Below are 18,338 nucleotides of genomic sequence, written 5' to 3' on the forward strand. Positions count from 1 at the left end.
AAAAACAATATTTGGCCCTAATCTGGGGAAATCAAGGGGAAAACAAGGAAATTTGGGGGAAATTGCAGAAAAAAATAAGGACTTTTAGGGAAAAATCTGGAAAATTTGGGAAAATTAGGGGACACCATGGAAATTCAGGGCAAATTGATGGAAATATAGGGAAAGCAGGGGGGAAACAAGGAAATTTGTGGCAAACTGGGGGAGATTTAGGAAAATCAGGGGAAAAGCAAGGACATTTGGGGAAAATCAGGAAATTTTGTGGGGAATCAGGAAAATTAGGTGAAATCCAGACACTTGGTCCTCTATAGGGCATGTAATGGGATTGATGGGGCCTGGATGCCTGGGTGCCCCTGTCTATTCTTAGGTGAGCTTTGGGGGTCGAGGGGGGGAAGGGGAACCTGTAGGGCCAGCCCCATATATGGTTATGAGGTGAAGGTGCCCACAGCCCCGCTGGCGTCACAAGCTGATCAGATGTCAGGGGTTGTGAGGGGGGACGTCCCAAAAATATCCCATTGTGGGGGGGAGGGAGAGGGAACAAAGGGATGGGAGGAGGGGCACAGATGCCTGAGTTCCCTTGGAGGGGGAAGGGGGGGGGTCACACCTGTCCTTTGTCTGTCTGTCCCCTCCCCCACCCCAGGGGGACCCAGGCATCCAGGCATGTCTTTTGGCTTGCCTCATCTATCCTGTAATAAACTGGAGGGGGGGGGGTGTGGAGGGGAAGGGGAGTTAGAGGGGGCCCCTATAGGGGCTGAGAGTGGGGTATGCTATGGGTCTGGGGGAGTCCTATTGGTCTGGGGAAGCCCTATGGGGATTCTGTGAAGCTAGGAGTGGGTTGTATGGAAAGTTCATAGGGCTGTGAGTGGCCTGTGTTAAGCGGGGGAAAACTATGAGGGTCCTATAGGGAAACATTTAGCAGTCCTATGGGACTGGATATGGGTCCTATAGGACCATGGGACTGGGGAGGGGTGTCTGGGAGTGGGTTCTATGAGGCTGTGTGCACTTACAGGGATCCTATAGAAGGGAAGTAATGGGAACCCTGTGGGGCTGTGAAGGGTTCTATGCATGTCCTATAGGGCTGGAATGGTGTCTTATGGGGCTGGGGGAATTGCATGGAGCTGGAAGTAGGTGCTATGAGGTAGGGGGGAGCTGTAGGGTCCTTGTGAGTGTGAGATAGGGGGGTCCCATGGGATTGGTGGAGCTTTGTGGTTCCATAGGGGTCACTGGACCATATGGGGCAGTGAAGGTCCTATAGGACTACAGAGCAGAGGGAGGGCCCTATGGGTTTGGGGAGTGTACTGTAGATCCATAGGGGTCACCGTGTCCCTATAGGGCAATAAGGTGGCCTTGAGGTCACCCATCTGTGCATGCCCCCCCCCTCCCTCCTGGTGACGCAGCTGCAGGGGGGAGGGGGGAATATAAGGGGGGTCCCCCAGCCAGCGCCTTCAGACCCAGGGGCAGGTGGGGCAGGGGGCACTTGGAGCACCGTGAGGGTCTGGGAGGGGGTTATGGGGGAACTAGGGGCAACTGAAAGGGACTGGGAAAGAACAGGGAGGAACTGGGAGGGAACTGGGAGGGTCTGTGGGTGAACTGGGAGGGACTGGGAGGGCCTATAGAAGAACTGGGAGGGTCTATGGGGGAACTGGGAGGGACTGGGATTATACTGGGAGGGTCTATAGGGGAACTGGGAGGGACTGGGAGGATCTAGGAAGGAACTGGGAGGGTCTTTGCAGGAGACTGGGATGATACTGGGAGCATCTGTGGGGAAACAGGGTGGGACTGGGATGATGCTGGGAGAGTTTATGTGGTAACTGGGAGGGACTGGGGGAGGAGGGAGGGTACTGGATAAATCCTAGGGGGATACTGGGACTTACTGAGCAGTACTCTGTGTGTGTGTGTGTGTGTCTATGCGTCTGTGTGGTGGTGTACTGGAGAAGTACTGGCGGGGCTGGGCTGGGATACTGGGATGTAATTTGACATATTGGGATATACTGGGACATACTGGGACATACTGGGGGGGGTGTGTTGTGTCCCGGAGCAGGACCAGAACCGCCCTGAGTCTGCACTGTCATCCCCTGACTCGGAGACCACACAAAGAGGTGGGGCTGAGTAGTGGAAGGAACTGAGGGGTGTCTGGGGAGACTGGGGGGTGACTGGGGGGATCTGGGATGATACTGGGAGGGTCTGTAGGGAAACTGGAAAGGACTGAGAGGGATGCAGGAGTACTGGGGGGTACTGGGAGGCACTGGAGTGGGCAGGTAGTGTGAGACACTTCAAGGAACAGGGAGCACTGGGGAGGGCACTGGGACTTCCAAGAAGGAAACTTGGGATGGAGATGAGGACTGGCAGGAACTAGGAGCACTGTAAAGAAACTGGGAGCACTGGAGAAAAATGGGAGAATATGAGATCACCAAGGATGGACTTTGGATGGGGCTGACTGGGAGCACAGGAAGCATTGAGAGGGAATTCTAGATAATGGAAGCACTGAGGATGGACTTGGGATGGGTCAGCTGGGAGGAGTTGGAGCATTGGAGAGGAACTGGGGAGGAATGAAGGAGTTAGGTTGACCAGGAGGAAGTGGTAGATGTGGAGAAGAACAGGGAATGATAGGTTCACCAAGGAAAGAGCTGCAATGGGGTCAGCTGGGAGGAACTGGCAGCACTTGGAGGGTCTGATCCTTCCTACCCTCCCCCCCCCAGCCCTGTCCAGCGCCACCATGCCTGATGTGGAGATGGCTGAATTTGGGGAGGCTGCCCCCTATCTCCGCAAGTCGGAGAAGGAACGGTTGGCTGCCCAGACCCGCCCCTTCGACCTGAAGAAGGACATCTTCGTCCCTGATGAAAAGGAGGAATATGTCAAGGCCACCATTGTCAGCCGTGAGGGTTCCAAGATCACTGCTGAGACTGAACATGGCAAGGTGGGGGGACCCCAGCCACACCTGGGACACCAGAACCTCAAAATAGCAACTCTATTCCACATGGGACACAAAGAACCCAACCCAGCTTCTCTAGAACCCAAGAAACATCTAGACCCCAACATGCCTTCTCCAGCACACACTGGATGCTCAGATTCCACCGCATCTTCTCTAGAACCCAGGAAATATCTAGACCCTTATCCACTTTTCCCAGAACCCACTTGACAGCTAGACCCCATCCAACTTCCTCTCTTACCCCAGAGACACCCAGACCCCAAAACATCTTCTCTATCACGTGAGGGACACCTAGACCTCCTCTGGCTCTCAAGGGAACACCCAGATGCCCAACTCCCAGCCCTTTGGGAGGGAACAACTGGGACAACTCCTTGCCCTGTGTTCCTGCTCCATGGGGTCTTCCTTACATTGAGCAGACAGTGACAGTCAAGGAGGACCAGATCATGCAGCAGAACCCTCCCAAGTTTGACAAGATTGAGGACATGGCCATGCTGACTTTCCTCCACGAGCCCGCCGTCCTCTACAACCTCAAGGACCGCTACGCATCTTGGATGATCTATGTGAGTTGGGAGACCATGAGGTTCTTCAGACCCCATCCAGAACTTGGACGCCCCTTTTGTAGACCCCTTGGGCCACATAGGTGCAAGATGTCCCTTCTCCAGATCTCATGGCTCACCCATAACTGGGATGATCCTTCTTTACACCTCTTCAGCCACCCAGATCCAAGATATCCCAGACCCTTTGGATAGTCAAAACCAGGATATCTCTTCTCCAGATCACAGAACTGGGACATCCTCTCTTCAGACCCCTTTGGTCCCCCACACCCAAGATGTCCCATCTCCAGACCACAGGGGTCACCTAAACCCAAGATATCACATAGACACAAGAGGTCTCTTCGGCAGACCCCTTGGACCACCTGGTGGGGTGGCACCTCCTGACTCTGACCCACCTACTCCTTTCTCCAGACTTACTCAGGGCTCTTCTGTGTGACTGTCAACCCCTACAAGTGGTTGCCCGTCTACAATGCTGAGGTGGTGGCTGCCTACCGGGGAAAGAAGCGGAGTGAAGCTCCACCCCATATCTTCTCCATCTCTGACAATGCCTACCAGAACATGCTAACAGGTAGGGACCTTCTGCAGGGACCCCATAATCATCTTCCCTGATCCTTTTTGGGGAGCAGGAGATGTGGGGCAGAGCCAAGGTGGGCTTCAGAACCTCATCTTTCTTCTCCTCATCCCACCAGATCGGGAGAACCAATCTATCCTCATCACGTGAGTAATCTCATCTGTAAACAGTGTCTTAATCCTGCTCACACCAAGCCCCTCCCCTTCCCTCTTGAAGTCATGCCCACTGGCCAACCCTTTATCACTACATGGACTTGTCTGTGGAGGTCCATTATCCATCCCTCCCCAGTGAGTTCCCACCCCCAGCACCACAGCACCAGTATCCAACCATTGCTCTCCTTGGCTACCTTCAGCGGAGAATCCGGGGCGGGGAAGACTGTGAACACCAAGAGGGTCATCCAGTACTTTGCTGTCATCGCTGCCATTGGTGACCGTGGCAAGAAGGAGGCGGGGGCCCCAGGCAAGGTAAGGACAGTGAGTGGGGGAATGATACCCAGGGGTCTGGCCAACATTCTGCTACCTGTCTGTCCAATCAATGACACAATCAATCACCCAAACAATTACCCAACTGAACACCCAAAAATCCAAGGAATCCTCCAACCAACCAACCAGCCATATATCCAATTTTCCATTCATCTGCCCCATCCCTATCCAACCAGCTAACCATCCCTCCATCCACCCACAGCATCAACCCACATCCCTGTCAATCAACCTGACCACCCACACGAACCTTCATGGACCGCTGTGTTCTCCCATCCATCCATTTCAACCTCCCATCCCAACCCAACATCCCCTGCCCCTTACTGTGAGAACCCCCCTGACAGTGTTCCACTCCATCCAGGGCACCCTGGAGGACCAGATCATCCAGGCCAACCCTGCCTTGGAAGCCTTTGGCAATGCCAAAACTGTCCGGAATGACAACTCATCCCGATTTGTGAGTGTTGGGGGTGGAGTCTGTGAGGAAGAGTCTATGAGGTGGAGTACTTGGGGAAGAGTCTGTGGGTTGGGTTGATCTGGAGAAGGTCTGGAGGCCACCTCCACCTCCTTCCACTATTCTTCCAGGGGAAGTTTATCCGGATCCATTTTGGGGCCACTGGGAAGCTGGCATCAGCTGACATTGAGACCTGTGAGTAGTTGAGGGCTCTGTGAGAAGAAATCTTGTCCACCATCCCTTACTCTATCTCTCCATCCAACTGCCCATCCTTCTCCTCATGCCACCATCCATCTACCCGTCCACATCCTCAAACCTCCCTCCATTTATCCATCTGACCCTCCATCTCCTCATCCCAACTTCCACCCATTTTCTCTTCATCCCCACCCCAGACCTCCTAGAGAAGTCCCGTGTCATCTTCCAGCTGAAGGCTGAAAGAAACTACCACATTTACTACCAGATCCTCTCCAATAAGAAGCCAGAGCTGCTGGGTGAGCCACGCTCCCAACCTACCTGCAAATACCTGATCCTGCATCCCTTTTGGGACCTGCCTATCCCAATCCCTTTTTCTTCTTTCAGATATGATGCTGGTGACCAACAACCCCTACGACTATGCCTTCATCTCCCAAGGAGAGACCACAGTTCCATCCATTGATGATGGAGAGGAGCTCGTGGCCACAGATGTGAGATGGGAGGCGCTCAGGCAGTGTGTATGTGCCTCTGTGGGCTGGAGAAGATCTTGAGCACATTTTTGCTCCACAGAGTGCCTTCGATGTCCTGGGCTTCACCCCAGAGGAGAAGAACTCCATCTATAAACTGACAGGAGCCATCATGCACTTTGGCAACATGAAGTTTAAGCAGAAACAACGGGAAGAGCAGGCAGAACCAGATGGCACAGAAGGTTGGGTCTAGCCAAGGTTGAGGTGGAAACTGGGTGAACTCCATGGTTTTTCCAGGTTCATATTTTCTCTTCTTCATCCTCAGAGGCAGACAAGTCAGCTTACCTAATGGGGCTGAACTCAGCTGATCTTCTCAAGGGGTTGTGCCACCCTCGGGTCAAGGTGGGCAATGAGTATGTCACCAAGGGGCAGAATGTCCAGCAGGTGAGTAGGACATCCCCAAAACCTCCTCCTTTTGGGGTGACATGGTGCCATGTCCAGCAAGGAGAACACCAAGAGGCCCTCTCACTGGTGGGGCATCCTTCTTCCAGGTGATTTATGCTGTCGGAGCCTTGGCCAAAGCCGTGTATGAGAAGATGTTCAACTGGATGGTGACCAGAATCAACAATTCACTGGAGACCAAGCAGCCACGGCAGTACTTCATTGGTGTGCTGGACATTGCTGGCTTTGAAATCTTTGATGTAAGCCTGGTTGACTGCGTTGTGTTGACTCCATTGGATGTAGATTAATCCTACTGGATGATCAGATAACTTTATTTGTGTTGACCCTGTTGGGGGTCAGGTTGACCCCGCTGAACATATTAGTTGTTCTGTTGACCCCACTGGCCATCTCCTCTCTCCTACCCCAGTTCAACAGCTTCGAGCAGCTCTGCATCAACTTCACCAACGAGAAGCTGCAGCAGTTTTTCAACCACCACATGTTCGTGCTGGAGCAGGAGGAATACAAGAAGGAGGGCATTGAGTGGGAGTTCATTGACTTTGGCATGGACCTCCAGGCCTGCATTGACCTCATTGAGAAGGTACCACCTCCTTAGGGCCTCATGGGGCTGGGGAAGGGCCCCTTCAGTTGCAGGTTGGCAGGAACCCCAAAGTTGACCAGCTGGGTTGTACTTGGTGTTCACTGTAGCAAACAAGGTCTTTTCTTCCTAGCCCATGGGGATCATGTCCATCCTGGAGGAGGAGTGCATGTTTCCCAAGGCCACAGACATGACCTTCAAGGCCAAGCTCTTTGATAATCACTTGGGCAAGTCGGCCAACTTTGGGAAGCCACGAAACATCAAGGGGAAGCAAGAGGCCCACTTTGCCCTTATCCACTATGCTGGCACGGTGGACTACAACATCATCGGGTGGCTGCAGAAGAACAAGGACCCCCTCAATGAGACAGTGGTGGGGCTCTACCAGAAATCAGCCCTGAAGCTCTTGGCCAACCTCTTTGCCAACTATGCTGGGGCTGATGCACGTAAGAGGAACCCTCTTCCTCAGCATCTGGGGTTCTTTCCACCCTGTCCTTGTCCTATCTCATCCTTTCTTCTTCTCCAACAGCCGTGGAGAAGGGGAAAGGAGCTAAGAAGAAAGGTTCCTCCTTTCAGACTGTCTCTGCCCTGCATCGGGTGAGAGTCCAAGGGTTATTGGTGGACCCCAGTTTGTGTGGGTTTGGAAAACATGTCCCAGGGCAAGGGATGACCCTTGGTGGGACAGGCTGGGGGGGTGTCTTCATTCCCTTCATCATCTCCTCCTCCATTTTTCAGGAGAATCTCAACAAGCTGATGACCAACTTGCGGTCTACCCACCCTCATTTCGTCCGCTGCATCATCCCCAATGAGACCAAGTCTCCTGGTGAGCCAATCCCTGAGGGTTGATCCAGAGGACAGTGCTGGGCTCTGGCCAAAGGTGGTGGTGGGAAGCAGTGTTGTGGGGCAGGCCTTGGCTCACCAGTCTTCATGACCCACTAGGTGTGATGAACAACCCCCTGGTAATGCACCAGCTTCGCTGCAATGGAGTGCTGGAAGGCATCCGTATCTGCCGCAAGGGCTTCCCCAATCGCATCCTCTATGGGGACTTCCGACAGCGGTAGGTGCAGAGAAGAAAATGTGGGGATGGGGTGGACAACCCCACTGGGACTGATTTCAGAGGTTTCCTCTCCTCTCTGGTCACCAGGTACCGCATCCTGAACCCTGCGGCCATCCCTGAGGGTCAGTTCATTGACAGCCGCAAGGGGGCTGAGAAGCTCCTGGGATCCCTTGATATTGACCACAACCAGTACAAATTTGGACACACCAAGGTGAGGTCACTTGGTCCCAGTTCTGGTGGTCCCACCATCCACAAGCTTTTCATGGGGGGACAAGATACACCCTATGGTCCCATCGTCTACTTGTCCACCTGCCCATCTGAACTCCTTCCATCCACACCACCACCTACCACCACCACCACACCTCCAAATCCCAGCAGCACTTATCTTCATCTTTCCTCAAAGGTCTTCTTCAAGGCTGGGCTGCTGGGGCTGCTGGAGGAGATGAGGGATGAGCGCCTGGCCCGGATCATGACCCGATTGCAGGCCCAAGTCCGTGGTTTCCTGTCCCGTCAGGAGTTCAAGAAGATTCTAGAGCGCAGGTAGGTGGTGAGACGGAGATGGTGTTGCATCCCTGTTGAGTGGAACCCTCTGGTGACCCACATCTTGATGGGGCTTCTCCAGAGACTCATTGCTGGTGATCCAGTGGAACATCAGGGCCTTCATGGGGGTGAAGAATTGGCCTTGGATGAAGCTCTACTTTAAGATCAAGCCCTTGCTGAAGAGTGCTGAGACGGAGAAAGAGATGCAGGTAGGACAGAGCCATAGGTAGGGAATTCGGGTGTGTGGATGGAGAGAGGAAGTGGTAGGTAGGGACAAAAAGGAAGAAATGAGGTTTACATGGCACCTTTGTGCCTCCCACAGAACATGAAAGAAGAGTTTGGGCGGCTGAAGGAGGCCTTAGAGAAGTCAGAAGCCCGGCGGAAGGAGCTGGAGGAGAAGATGGTCTCCATGCTGCAGGAAAAAAATGACCTTCAGCTCCAAGTGCAGGCTGTGAGTGACCTAGATGTCCCAGCTCCGCACTCCTTTTCCATTTACCTCAAACAAAGCTTGTCCTTTTCAGGAGCAAGACAACCTGGCTGACGCTGAAGAGCGCTGTGACCAGCTGATCAAGAACAAGATCCAGCTGGAGGCCAAGGTGAAGGAGATGACTGAGCGGATGGAGGATGAGGAGGAGATGAATGCTGAATTAACAGCAAAGAAGAGAAAGCTGGAGGATGAATGCTCAGAGCTGAAGAAAGACATTGATGACCTGGAGTTGTCATTGGCCAAGGTGGAAAAGGAGAAACATGCCACTGAGAACAAGGTGAGCGTGGGGAGAGGTCTTGACCTCAAATTGTGGGGAACGGGGCTGACTCAAGACAAAGTGAATAGAGTCTGGTGAAGACCCAAGGTTGGTGGGGTTGGATTGCCAAGAATTAACACTGTTTAGGCTGCCAAATTCAAGGCTGGATGAATTGGGTCATGAAGACCCAAAACTGCTTGGGTTGAGTTGTGATAATCCAAGATTGGTTGGATTGCATCACCAAGAACCAAGGCTGGTTGTGTTTTCCTACATCTCCTGACTTAAACACAGGTTCACAAAGAGCAAAAACAACCTCCTGTCTCTTGTCCTACCTCTGGTACCAAGCTAGAGTCCTGATATTTCTCCTTCTGCAGGTCAAGAACCTCACAGAGGAGATGGCCGGGCTGGATGAGATCATTGTCAAGCTAACGAAGGAGAAGAAGGCCCTGCAAGAATCTCACCAGCAAGCGCTGGATGACCTGCAGGCAGAGGAAGACAAGGTCAACACCTTGACAAAGGCCAAAGTCAAACTGGAACAGCAAGTGGATGATGTGAGTATAGGCCACTCCCACGACTGGCACATAGCTGGTCCCTTGTGGTATGGAAGTCCTTCTGGAGTGTGTGTTTGCGAGGGCTGATGGATGTGTCCATTCCACACTTGCAGCTGGAGAGTTCACTGGAGCAAGAGAAGAAGATCCGGATGGACCTGGAACGGGCCAAAAGGAAGCTGGAAGGTGATTTGAAGCTGGCTCAGGAGAATATCATGGACCTGGAGAATGACAAGCAACAATTGGATGAGAGGCTGAAAAAGTAGGGGCTGGCACGCTTGCTTGTCCTTTACTCCTCTGCTGAGCACTCAGAAGAATGACTTACTGATGTTTCTCCCCACACCTAGGAAAGACTTTGAGCTCAATGCCCTCAACGCCAGAATAGAGGATGAGCAAGCAGTTGCAGCGCAGCTCCAGAAGAAGCTCAAAGAGCTTCAGGTGAGGTGGGCTTCAGCTTGGGGGTCAAGCAGAAGGAGGAACTGGTCCTCCCCATTATCTTTTTCATATCTTTTTGAGAAGAACCTAAACAAGTATGCCACCCACCTGAGGTTGGAAGCCCATGGGATATTCCTTGTCCCAGAACCTCTCTGTCATTTATTGCCTTGAAATGACTCATTGAGCTCTTGGACAGGTTGGCTTTCATGGGGGTTGAGCTGAACCAATGTGTTTGGAGTACTCAAGGTATGGGGAGCATCTTGGGTAGAATCATCTGAGCTGAGCAGACCACCTGGGTTAAAGCACATTCATTCCAATGTCCTTAGAGAAGTTTGTGCTGAGTTGTCTGTTAGTCCAATTAGAATGGACCAATTGGAATGTCCTCAAGACCAGTTGAGTTGAAGAATCTCAAGGTAATTTGAGAAGATGGAGTGTCTTCAAATAAGGCCAGGTTGGTCTGGAGAGCTCAGAACTTGACTAAGTTGAAAAGAACTGGATGGGATTGAGACTGGTTGAGATGAAGGGTCTACAGCTGTCTAGGTTGAGGTGAAGAGTCTACAGTTGGTTGGGTTGACTTGAATTGACTTAAAGACACTCCAGCTCAATTGGCTCAGTTGAGTGGAGGAATTAGGTGAAACCAAGTCTGCTGAAAACATGTTCATCCCTGGAACACAGGCGCGAATTGAGGAGCTGGAAGAGGAGTTGGAAGCAGAGCGGACAGGCAGAGCCAAGGTGGAGAAGCTGCGCTCAGACCTGTCACGAGAGCTGGAGGAGATCAGTGAGCGGCTGGAGGAGGCAGGTGGTGCCACATCAGTGCAGATTGAGCTCAACAAGAAGAGGGAGGCAGAGTTCCAGAAGATGCGGCGGGACCTGGAAGAGGCCACGCTGCAGCATGAGGCCACGGCTGCTGCGCTGCGCAAGAAGCACGCCGACAGCGTGGCCGAACTCAGCGAGCAGATTGACAACTTACAGCGCGTCAAACAGAAACTGGAGAAGGAGAAGAGTGAGCTCAAGCTGGAGTTGGATGATGTCGGCTCCAACATGGAGCAACTGATAAAGGCCAAGGTAGGAAATAGGTCTACAGCCATGAAGGAACAACACTTCCACTGCCCTCTCAAGGTTCCCTTTCATCTTCCTGCCCTTCCTATTTGTAGGCTAACCTGGAGAAGATGTGCCGCACCATGGAAGATCAGATGAATGAGCATCGGACCAAGTCCGAAGAGGCTCAACGCATGGTCAATGACCTCACCACTCAACGAGCCAAACTCCAGACAGAAAATGGTGAGGGCCTTGCTCTTCCCTAAGCCAATTGCCTAACTCTTGCCCAGTGGAGTGGCTCTGGGGTGTGTCCTGCAACTGATTATCTGCCATTCTGCCTGACAGGTGAGCTCTCCAGGCAGCTGGAGGAGAAGGAAGCCTTCATCAACCAGATGACACGAGGGAAACTCACCTACACCCAACAGCTGGAGGACCTCAAGAGGCAGCTAGAGGAAGAAGTCAAGGTAGGACTTTGTTGCGGGGGTCATTGAGGCTGAAAGACACCTCTAGTGTCAAGGAAGTGGTTGGTTTGGGATTGAGAAGTGCATCATGAGTCTGCCCTCACAGTAGGAGAAAATGAATTGAGGGTCCTCAGAAATTCAGTAGGACTGGTGGGTTACAAGGAGGTTGGGTTGGGTTGGATTGGATTGGATTGGTTGGTTGATAACTAGTTAGTTGGAGTTGGAGAATGCCAATATTGCTCAACTTGATATGGATGCAACTTCTCCTCACCTTGTAACTCTCTCTGCTCCCAGGCTAAGAATGCACTGGCCCATGCCCTCCAATCAGCTCGGCATGACTGCGACCTTCTGAGGGAGCAGTATGAGGAGGAAACAGAGGCCAAGGCTGAGCTCCAGCGCTCACTCTCCAAGGCCAACTCTGAGGTGGCACAGTGGAGGACCAAGTATGAGACAGATGCCATCCAGCGCACTGAGGAACTGGAGGAGGCCAAGTGAGTCAACTCCCTATGAAGGGAGCTGCTATGGGGCAGGGGAGAGTGGAGACTCTCCTACAGTACAAGGATCCAGAGAATATATCTGGAGATGGTAGAGGAGATCCAGAGCAGAGCCTCAGCCAACTAGTGGGTGGAAGAAGGTTTGAGTTGGCCAACTTGGTCCATGGGACACCACAGCCAGGTTTTCTCCCATGGCAGGAAGAAGCTGGCCCAGCGGCTGCAGGAGGCTGAGGAGGCAGTGGAGGCGGTCAATGCCAAGTGTTCCTCCCTGGAGAAGACCAAGCACCGGCTGCAAAATGAAATTGAAGATCTCATGGCAGACCTGGAGCGGTCAAATGCAGCAGCAGCTGCATTGGACAAGAAGCAGAGAAACTTTGACAAGGTGGGAGAACCAAGAAATGATGGAAGGATGGGAAGGGGGTGGAGAAATGTGGGTCCCATGAATCAAAAAAAGGCAGGAGAAGTCTAGAAGAAAGCTGAACAACTTTCAAGGGCCGTGTTTTAGCAGAGCCTCAAGTCTCTTTCAGGCGAGTAATGGGGAAAGGAGGAGGAGGATGGAAAAAGGATTTTTCATGGGCAAAGCAGCAGCTGACCAGGTGGTGTCCTCATAGATCTTGTCTGAGTGGAAGCAGAAGTTTGAAGAGTCACAGGTGGAGTTGGAAGCATCGCAGAAAGAGGCCAGATCCCTCAGCACCGAGCTCTTCAAGCTGAAAAACGCTTATGAGGAGTCACTTGATCACTTAGAGACTTTAAAGAGGGAAAACAAGAATCTCCAAGGTGAGACTGTGGTCCTTCCCTGCCCACCTTTTGGTACTCCACTACTTTTCAACAAGACTGATGGGTTATCATCTGGGCAGAGGAGATCTCGGACCTGACGGAGCAGCTGGGTGGCAGCCACAAGACCATCCATGAATTGGAGAAGGTCCGAAAGCAGCTGGATGCCGAGAAACTGGAGCTCCAAGCTGCACTGGAAGAGGCTGAGGTGAGCCAAATCACATCTTCATGAGTCCCATGTGGTCCTAGTCTTCTCTGTGGCCTTTTAATTGCTCTCTGTATTCACCAGGCCTCTCTGGAGCATGAGGAGGGAAAGATCCTGAGGGCCCAACTGGAGTTCAACCAGGTCAAGGCAGACTATGAGCGCAAGCTGGCCGAGAAGGATGAGGAGATGGAGCAGGCCAAGCGCAACCACCTGCGGGTGGTGGACTCACTGCAGACCTCTCTGGATGCTGAGACCCGGAGCCGCAATGAGGCCCTGAGGCTGAAGAAGAAGATGGAGGGTGACCTCAATGAGATGGAGATTCAGCTCAGCCATGCCAACCGCGTGGCTGCTGAAGCTCAGAAGCAAGTCAAGACACTGCAGGGCTGCCTCAAGGTACCCATCAGACTTCTATCCCATAGGCATGTTGACATGTAGTAGGTCCCACCACCCCAAAGTGGAAGAAAAGTAGACCTTAAGCCACTTCTCCATCATCCCCACTCACCCTCTTCCCCCATGCTGCCTTGTAGGACACCCAGCTGCAGCTGGATGACATGGTACGGGTCAATGAGGACCTGAAGGAGAATATTGCCATTGTGGAGAGGAGAAACAACCTCCTCCAGTCAGAGCTGGAGGAGTTGCGGGCAGTGGTGGAACAGACTGAGAGGGCTCGCAAGTTGGCGGAGCAGGAGCTGATTGAGGCCAGCGAGAGGGTCCAGCTTCTCCACTCACAGGTGAGACATCACATATCTTCAAGGACAGAGGTCACCTCCATCCATGGATGTGGGCTTCTAATGGGTTGAGTTAACACAATCTCCAGATCCTTTATGTCTGCAGAGTTGGCAGGGAGTAGAGGGGCATTAAGTACTGGGGGGTTGAAGAAGGATGGGTCAGCAGTTCAAGAGACACCTCCTGAGATCCTCTCCTCTAACTCCAGAACACCAGCCTCATCAACCAGAAGAAGAAGATGGAGGCTGACATCTCCCAGCTGCAGACAGAGGTGGAAGAGGCCATCCAGGAGTGCAGGAATGCTGAGGAGAAAGCCAAGAAAGCCATCACTGATGTGAGTGCCATGGTGGGACCTACATCTAGGACACCTTCCACTGGAGGATGATGGTGAGCATGCTTTGGTCCTCCTTCTCTGCTTTGCTTCTCTCCTTGGACAGGCGGCCATGATGGCAGAGGAGCTGAAGAAGGAGCAGGATACAAGCGCCCATCTGGAGCGGATGAAGAAGAACATGGAGCAGACCATCAAGGACCTGCAGATGAGGTTGGATGAGGCTGAGCAGTTGGCCCTCAAAGGGGGCAAGAAGCAGCTGCAGAAGCTGGAGGCTCGTGTGCGGGAGCTGGAGAATGAGCTGGAGGCTGAGCAGAAGCGCCATGCCGAGAGTGTCAAGGGTCTCCGCAAGTCCGAGCGTCGCGTCAAGGAACTCAGCTACCAGGTGGGTTGCCTGAGGTGGCACTGGAGTTCATTCACTCTCCCCTTGGCCACAGGGCCTTATGCCTCATGTTGTACATGACCTAGAACATGGCTGATCTGCTGTCCAGAGAGACACAGGCTATCTAGATTTGATACTAGACCACCCACTGCATGTATGTCTGCTACTGTAGTGGGATCCAGAATATTGTCTGGGTCATGAGCCACCCAGGCCACTTCTCAGTGTCCCAGCACCCATGGAGTCTTTGCATGATCCAGAACCTCAGCTGGGACCTCACCAGGGGAAAGAAGATGCTGTCAGACAGGGAGACAACTCACTTTCTGCCCCACAGTTGAGGCCACCCACAGATCTAGAGAAGCTTCACTCCACAAGAACATCATTAACTGTCTCTTGACCCTCACTGACCCACGAAAGCTCATGGTGATTCAAAGTGCAGGTTGGGTCATGTCCTGACCCACATGTCTCACCCCACAGACGGAAGAGGACCGCAAGAACCTGGTCCGGCTCCAAGACCTTGTGGACAAGCTCCAAATGAAGGTCAAGGCCTACAAGCGACAGGCAGAGGAGGCGGTGAGTACTGGAGGGACATCTGTGGGACCACCTCCAGGAGGGGACAGTGTGGGAGAGAATGTGGGGAGTAGTAGGGGACCTTCGGGTGGTCAAGGGGTGGGGTGTCAGGGGGTGAGGAGAGTAGGTCGAGAGAAAGTGGAGAAAGTGGGTGGATGGCGGGATGTGGAGATGGAGGGAGGGAGGGAAGTTGCGGAAGGAAGGAAGTTGCGGAAGGAAGGAAGTTGCGGAAGGAAGTTGCGGAAGGAAGTTGCGGAAGGAAGTTGCGGAAGTTGCGGAAGTTGCGGAAGTTGCGGAAGTTGCGGAAGTTGCGGAAGGAAGGAAGGAAGGAAGGAAGGAAGGAAGGAAGGAAGGAAGGAAGGAAGGAAGGAAATGTTAGATGGATGGTTTGTTGAGGAGATGGTTGGGTGGCTGGAAGATGGGATGTCTGGAAGGACAGGTGGGTCCATGGTGGTCCAGATGGAGCAATAAGAAGATAGGATGGATGGACAGCTGGCAAGTGGCAGGAAGCCAGACAGAGCTGTGTGGGACCCTCACTGCTGTCCCTGCCCCCTCAGGAGGAACAGGCCAATTCCAACTTGGCCAAGTTCCGCAAGGCGCAGCACGAGCTGGATGAGGCAGAGGAGCGTGCCGACATTGCTGAGTCCCAGGTCAACAAGCTGCGGGCCAAGAGCCGCGACATTGGAGCCAAGGTGGTACTTTCCCCTGCCCCACAGTTGCCCCATGGCTGCCCCACAACTTCCTCATGCTCACAGTCCCTTTTTCTCGTTCTCTATCAGAAGGGACTCAATGAAGAGTGAAGCTCTGGACGCCCAGCAATATCCCAGGACCTCCAAGTGGCCCACCCTGACTCCCAGCCCCCTAACATTGGTCAGCCAATAAAAAGCATTGAGCAGCATCAGTTTTTATGGGCTGTGTTTGTGTGGGGAGGGTGGGGTTTCCCCATGGCATGGCACCCACAAGATGTCTGTAGCCCACACCAACCAGCGTGCAGCACAGCATGCCCCACAGCATGATGCAACCAGACCCTCAGTACAATGTGATGTGAACCATGAGCTCAACCTTGAGCTGCCTCACAGTGTATCTGCTGCGGGGCAGATTCTCCATCTGCTCCATGGTGTTCTGTAACCTCAACCTGCTCCACACCAGCCTAGATCCATGTGGGGAGACACATGTCTGGGGGCAGAAGTGGAGGGGTGTAGGGGGGGACCCCAGGAGGTGGGGGACAGCATCTGGTATCCCCACATGTGGGACAGAGCCTGAGGCGACTCCTCGGGCATGTTTTGGTTCCTGAGGTTGCACCTTCTCCTGCTGCAGGTGCTGAGGTCCCCTCTGTCCTGGCTTCAGTGTTCCCCTAGCCGCCAGCTGCTCCATCCCACTGCACACCATGTCCCACAACCTCCCATTCCCTACTGACCTGTCCCTCCATTGCTCTGGACTTGCCATCCATCAACCCCACTAACTCTTCACCCCCCAGCCCTGTGTACTCCATCTCCCATAGTCCTTCTGCCTCCTCCATGTCCCCCTGGTTCCTGCAAGTTCTCTATATCCCACTGTCCCTCTGTCTCATGCCTGTCCCTCCCCACCAAATCCTCTGTCCCTCCCCCCTTCCCCCCTCACCCTCCCTTTCGCCGTCCATCTGTCGCTGCCCCATCCCTCCCGGTCCTGGCGGCGCCGCATGATGGACCCCAGGGGACTCCGGCGTCCGGGCGGCTCCCCTCCCCCGCCAAACTCGGGCCGAGGACGGGTGGGGTAATGTCTCTATGGGGTCCTATGTGGAGTCTATGGGGTTCTAAAAAAACTCCATGAGGATCCGTGGAGGCTCTCTGTGGCTCCATGGAGCAATTACGGGGCTCTGTAAAGGCTCTGTGGGGCAGAGGAGATGGTCTGTGGGGCAGGAGAGGGGGATGTGTGGGCACAATGGGGAGGGGGGGAACTCCCCTCCCACGGGAATGTGTCACCTCGCGGGAACACTTGTCACCTCCTTGATGACAAAGTGGACACGGTGTTCGGGGACTGCTGCCAGACCCCCCTGTCCCTCAGACCCCTGGCAGCCCCACGGCGCCTCACTGGGGGGGACAAGATAACAATCTCCCCCCACTCTCCAGCTGCGTCCCAATATAGACCTGGCAGGGTAGAGCTGTCACCACCCCACGGGTGACAGGACATTGGCCAGGGACCCAGGCATCTAGGCCCCATAGGCACCCCCTCCACACAGGTCCCTGGAGTCCTAGCCCCATAGATCCCCCCCATGCACAAAGAACCCAGGCATCCGGGCTCCATAGATCCCATGCACACAAGAAACCCAGGCATCTGAGACCCATAGAATTGTCACAATCCCCACCAAAGCACCCTGGTCCCCCATAGATCGCTCACACACACAAGGGACCCTGGCGCCTGGGCTCCCTAGTTCCCCCCCCCCCCCCGCCCCCCTGCCCCCCACACGAGGGATCCAGACGTCTGGGCTCCATAGACACCTCCTACACAAGGGACCCAGGCATCCCGGCCCCCTAGCCCACCCCAGATCCCACCCCTACAAGGGGTCTGGACAGCCCTTGCTCACCCCTATAGCTCTGCCCCATAGATCATCCTGTGGGTTGAATATGTGGGTCCTGGATGCCAGAGTCACTGGAGAGATGCCACCCTGTGGCTGGGGAAGCGGGGGGGAGGTGCCCCCCTCCTCCTTTATCAGCCACCCCCTCCCCAGGAATGCTCCTCCCCATCCCATGATGGTCTATAAAGGCCTTGGGGCTGAGGAGCTGGCATAGGTGTCAGCGTGGGGCAGAGAGGGAGAGGGTGGGGGACATAGTGGGAATGTGGGATGTGGATATGAAGGGCTGAGGGAGGATATGGGGAGCTATGGGGTGCACAGGAGGGTTATGGGGCATATGGGGATCTATGGGGCACAGGAATCTCTGGGGGATAAGGGGCACAGGGGGTCTATGGTACACATAGGGGTTCTCTGGGGTGTGGGGATCTGTGGGGTACACATGGGGTTATGAAGCACAGAGGACCTAAGAAGCACTGAGGGGAACTGTGGGGGAAAGAGATCTATGGGGGCACAACAATCTAGGGGACACTGATGGTCTGTGGGGCACCCAGGGGGCCTATGTGGCACAAGCAGGGCTATGGGGCACATGGGGTCTATGTGGCAAAGTGATCTGTGACGCATAAAGGGTCTATAGGGCAAAGAGGGTCTATAGGGGGGGCATGGGGTATAGCCCTACTCACCTTCTGCATGTTCTTCCAGCTCACTTCATCTTACCTGCTAGATCCACAGACTCCAGGTGAGGGTAATGCTGTGGGGCAGCATGGGGATGGGTGCTTTGGGGTGTGGGGGGTGTGCTATAGGGTGCATGTTTTGCTA

The 18,338-nt window shown here is 53.9% G+C and overlaps 1 protein-coding gene across 2 annotated transcripts; it reads left to right on the top strand.

The window, feature by feature from the left end:
• Positions 1-2,713: 2,713 nt before the first annotated feature.
• LOC128790972 (myosin-7) lies at positions 2,714-15,836 on the top strand. Of its 2 annotated transcripts, none has more exons than XM_053948253.1 (39): positions 2,714-2,914; positions 3,343-3,486; positions 3,892-4,048; positions 4,170-4,197; positions 4,404-4,515; positions 4,892-4,984; positions 5,113-5,176; positions 5,374-5,472; positions 5,561-5,664; positions 5,744-5,882; positions 5,966-6,084; positions 6,192-6,341; positions 6,509-6,679; positions 6,810-7,119; positions 7,203-7,270; positions 7,409-7,496; positions 7,613-7,730; positions 7,818-7,941; positions 8,134-8,270; positions 8,353-8,479; positions 8,593-8,721; positions 8,792-9,034; positions 9,388-9,564; positions 9,678-9,823; positions 9,909-9,999; positions 10,672-11,061; positions 11,151-11,277; positions 11,380-11,498; positions 11,790-11,986; positions 12,188-12,371; positions 12,601-12,766; positions 12,847-12,971; positions 13,053-13,361; positions 13,496-13,699; positions 13,903-14,028; positions 14,132-14,407; positions 14,879-14,974; positions 15,529-15,663; positions 15,751-15,836. In XM_053948253.1, exons 1-39 carry the CDS (start codon positions 2,714-2,716, stop codon positions 15,769-15,771), a joined length of 5,814 nt encoding a protein of 1,937 aa, XP_053804228.1. In that variant the 3' UTR covers positions 15,772-15,836. The 2 variants fall into 2 exon arrangements, with proteins under 2 accessions (XP_053804228.1, XP_053804312.1); XM_053948337.1 differs by having other exon boundaries at positions 15,754-15,771.
• Positions 15,837-18,338: the final 2,502 nt, after the last annotated feature.

The sequence above is a fragment of the Vidua chalybeata genome, chromosome 1 (assembly GCF_026979565.1).
Source record: "Vidua chalybeata isolate OUT-0048 chromosome 1, bVidCha1 merged haplotype, whole genome shotgun sequence".
NCBI classification, from domain to species: domain Eukaryota; kingdom Metazoa; phylum Chordata; class Aves; order Passeriformes; family Viduidae; genus Vidua; species Vidua chalybeata.

Bases quoted from the DNA above. Each gene is read 5' to 3' on its own strand.
- LOC128790972 (XM_053948253.1), top strand. From the start codon at position 2,714: ATGCCTGATGTGGAGATGGCTGAATTTGGGGAGGCTGCCCCCTATCTC. The intron at 8,271-8,352 runs GTAGGTGGTGAG...GGGCTTCTCCAG, and splicing joins AAGAAGATTCTAGAGCGCAG to AGACTCATTGCTGGTGATCC. The intron at 11,062-11,150 runs GTAGGAAATAGG...TCCTATTTGTAG, and splicing joins AGCAACTGATAAAGGCCAAG to GCTAACCTGGAGAAGATGTG.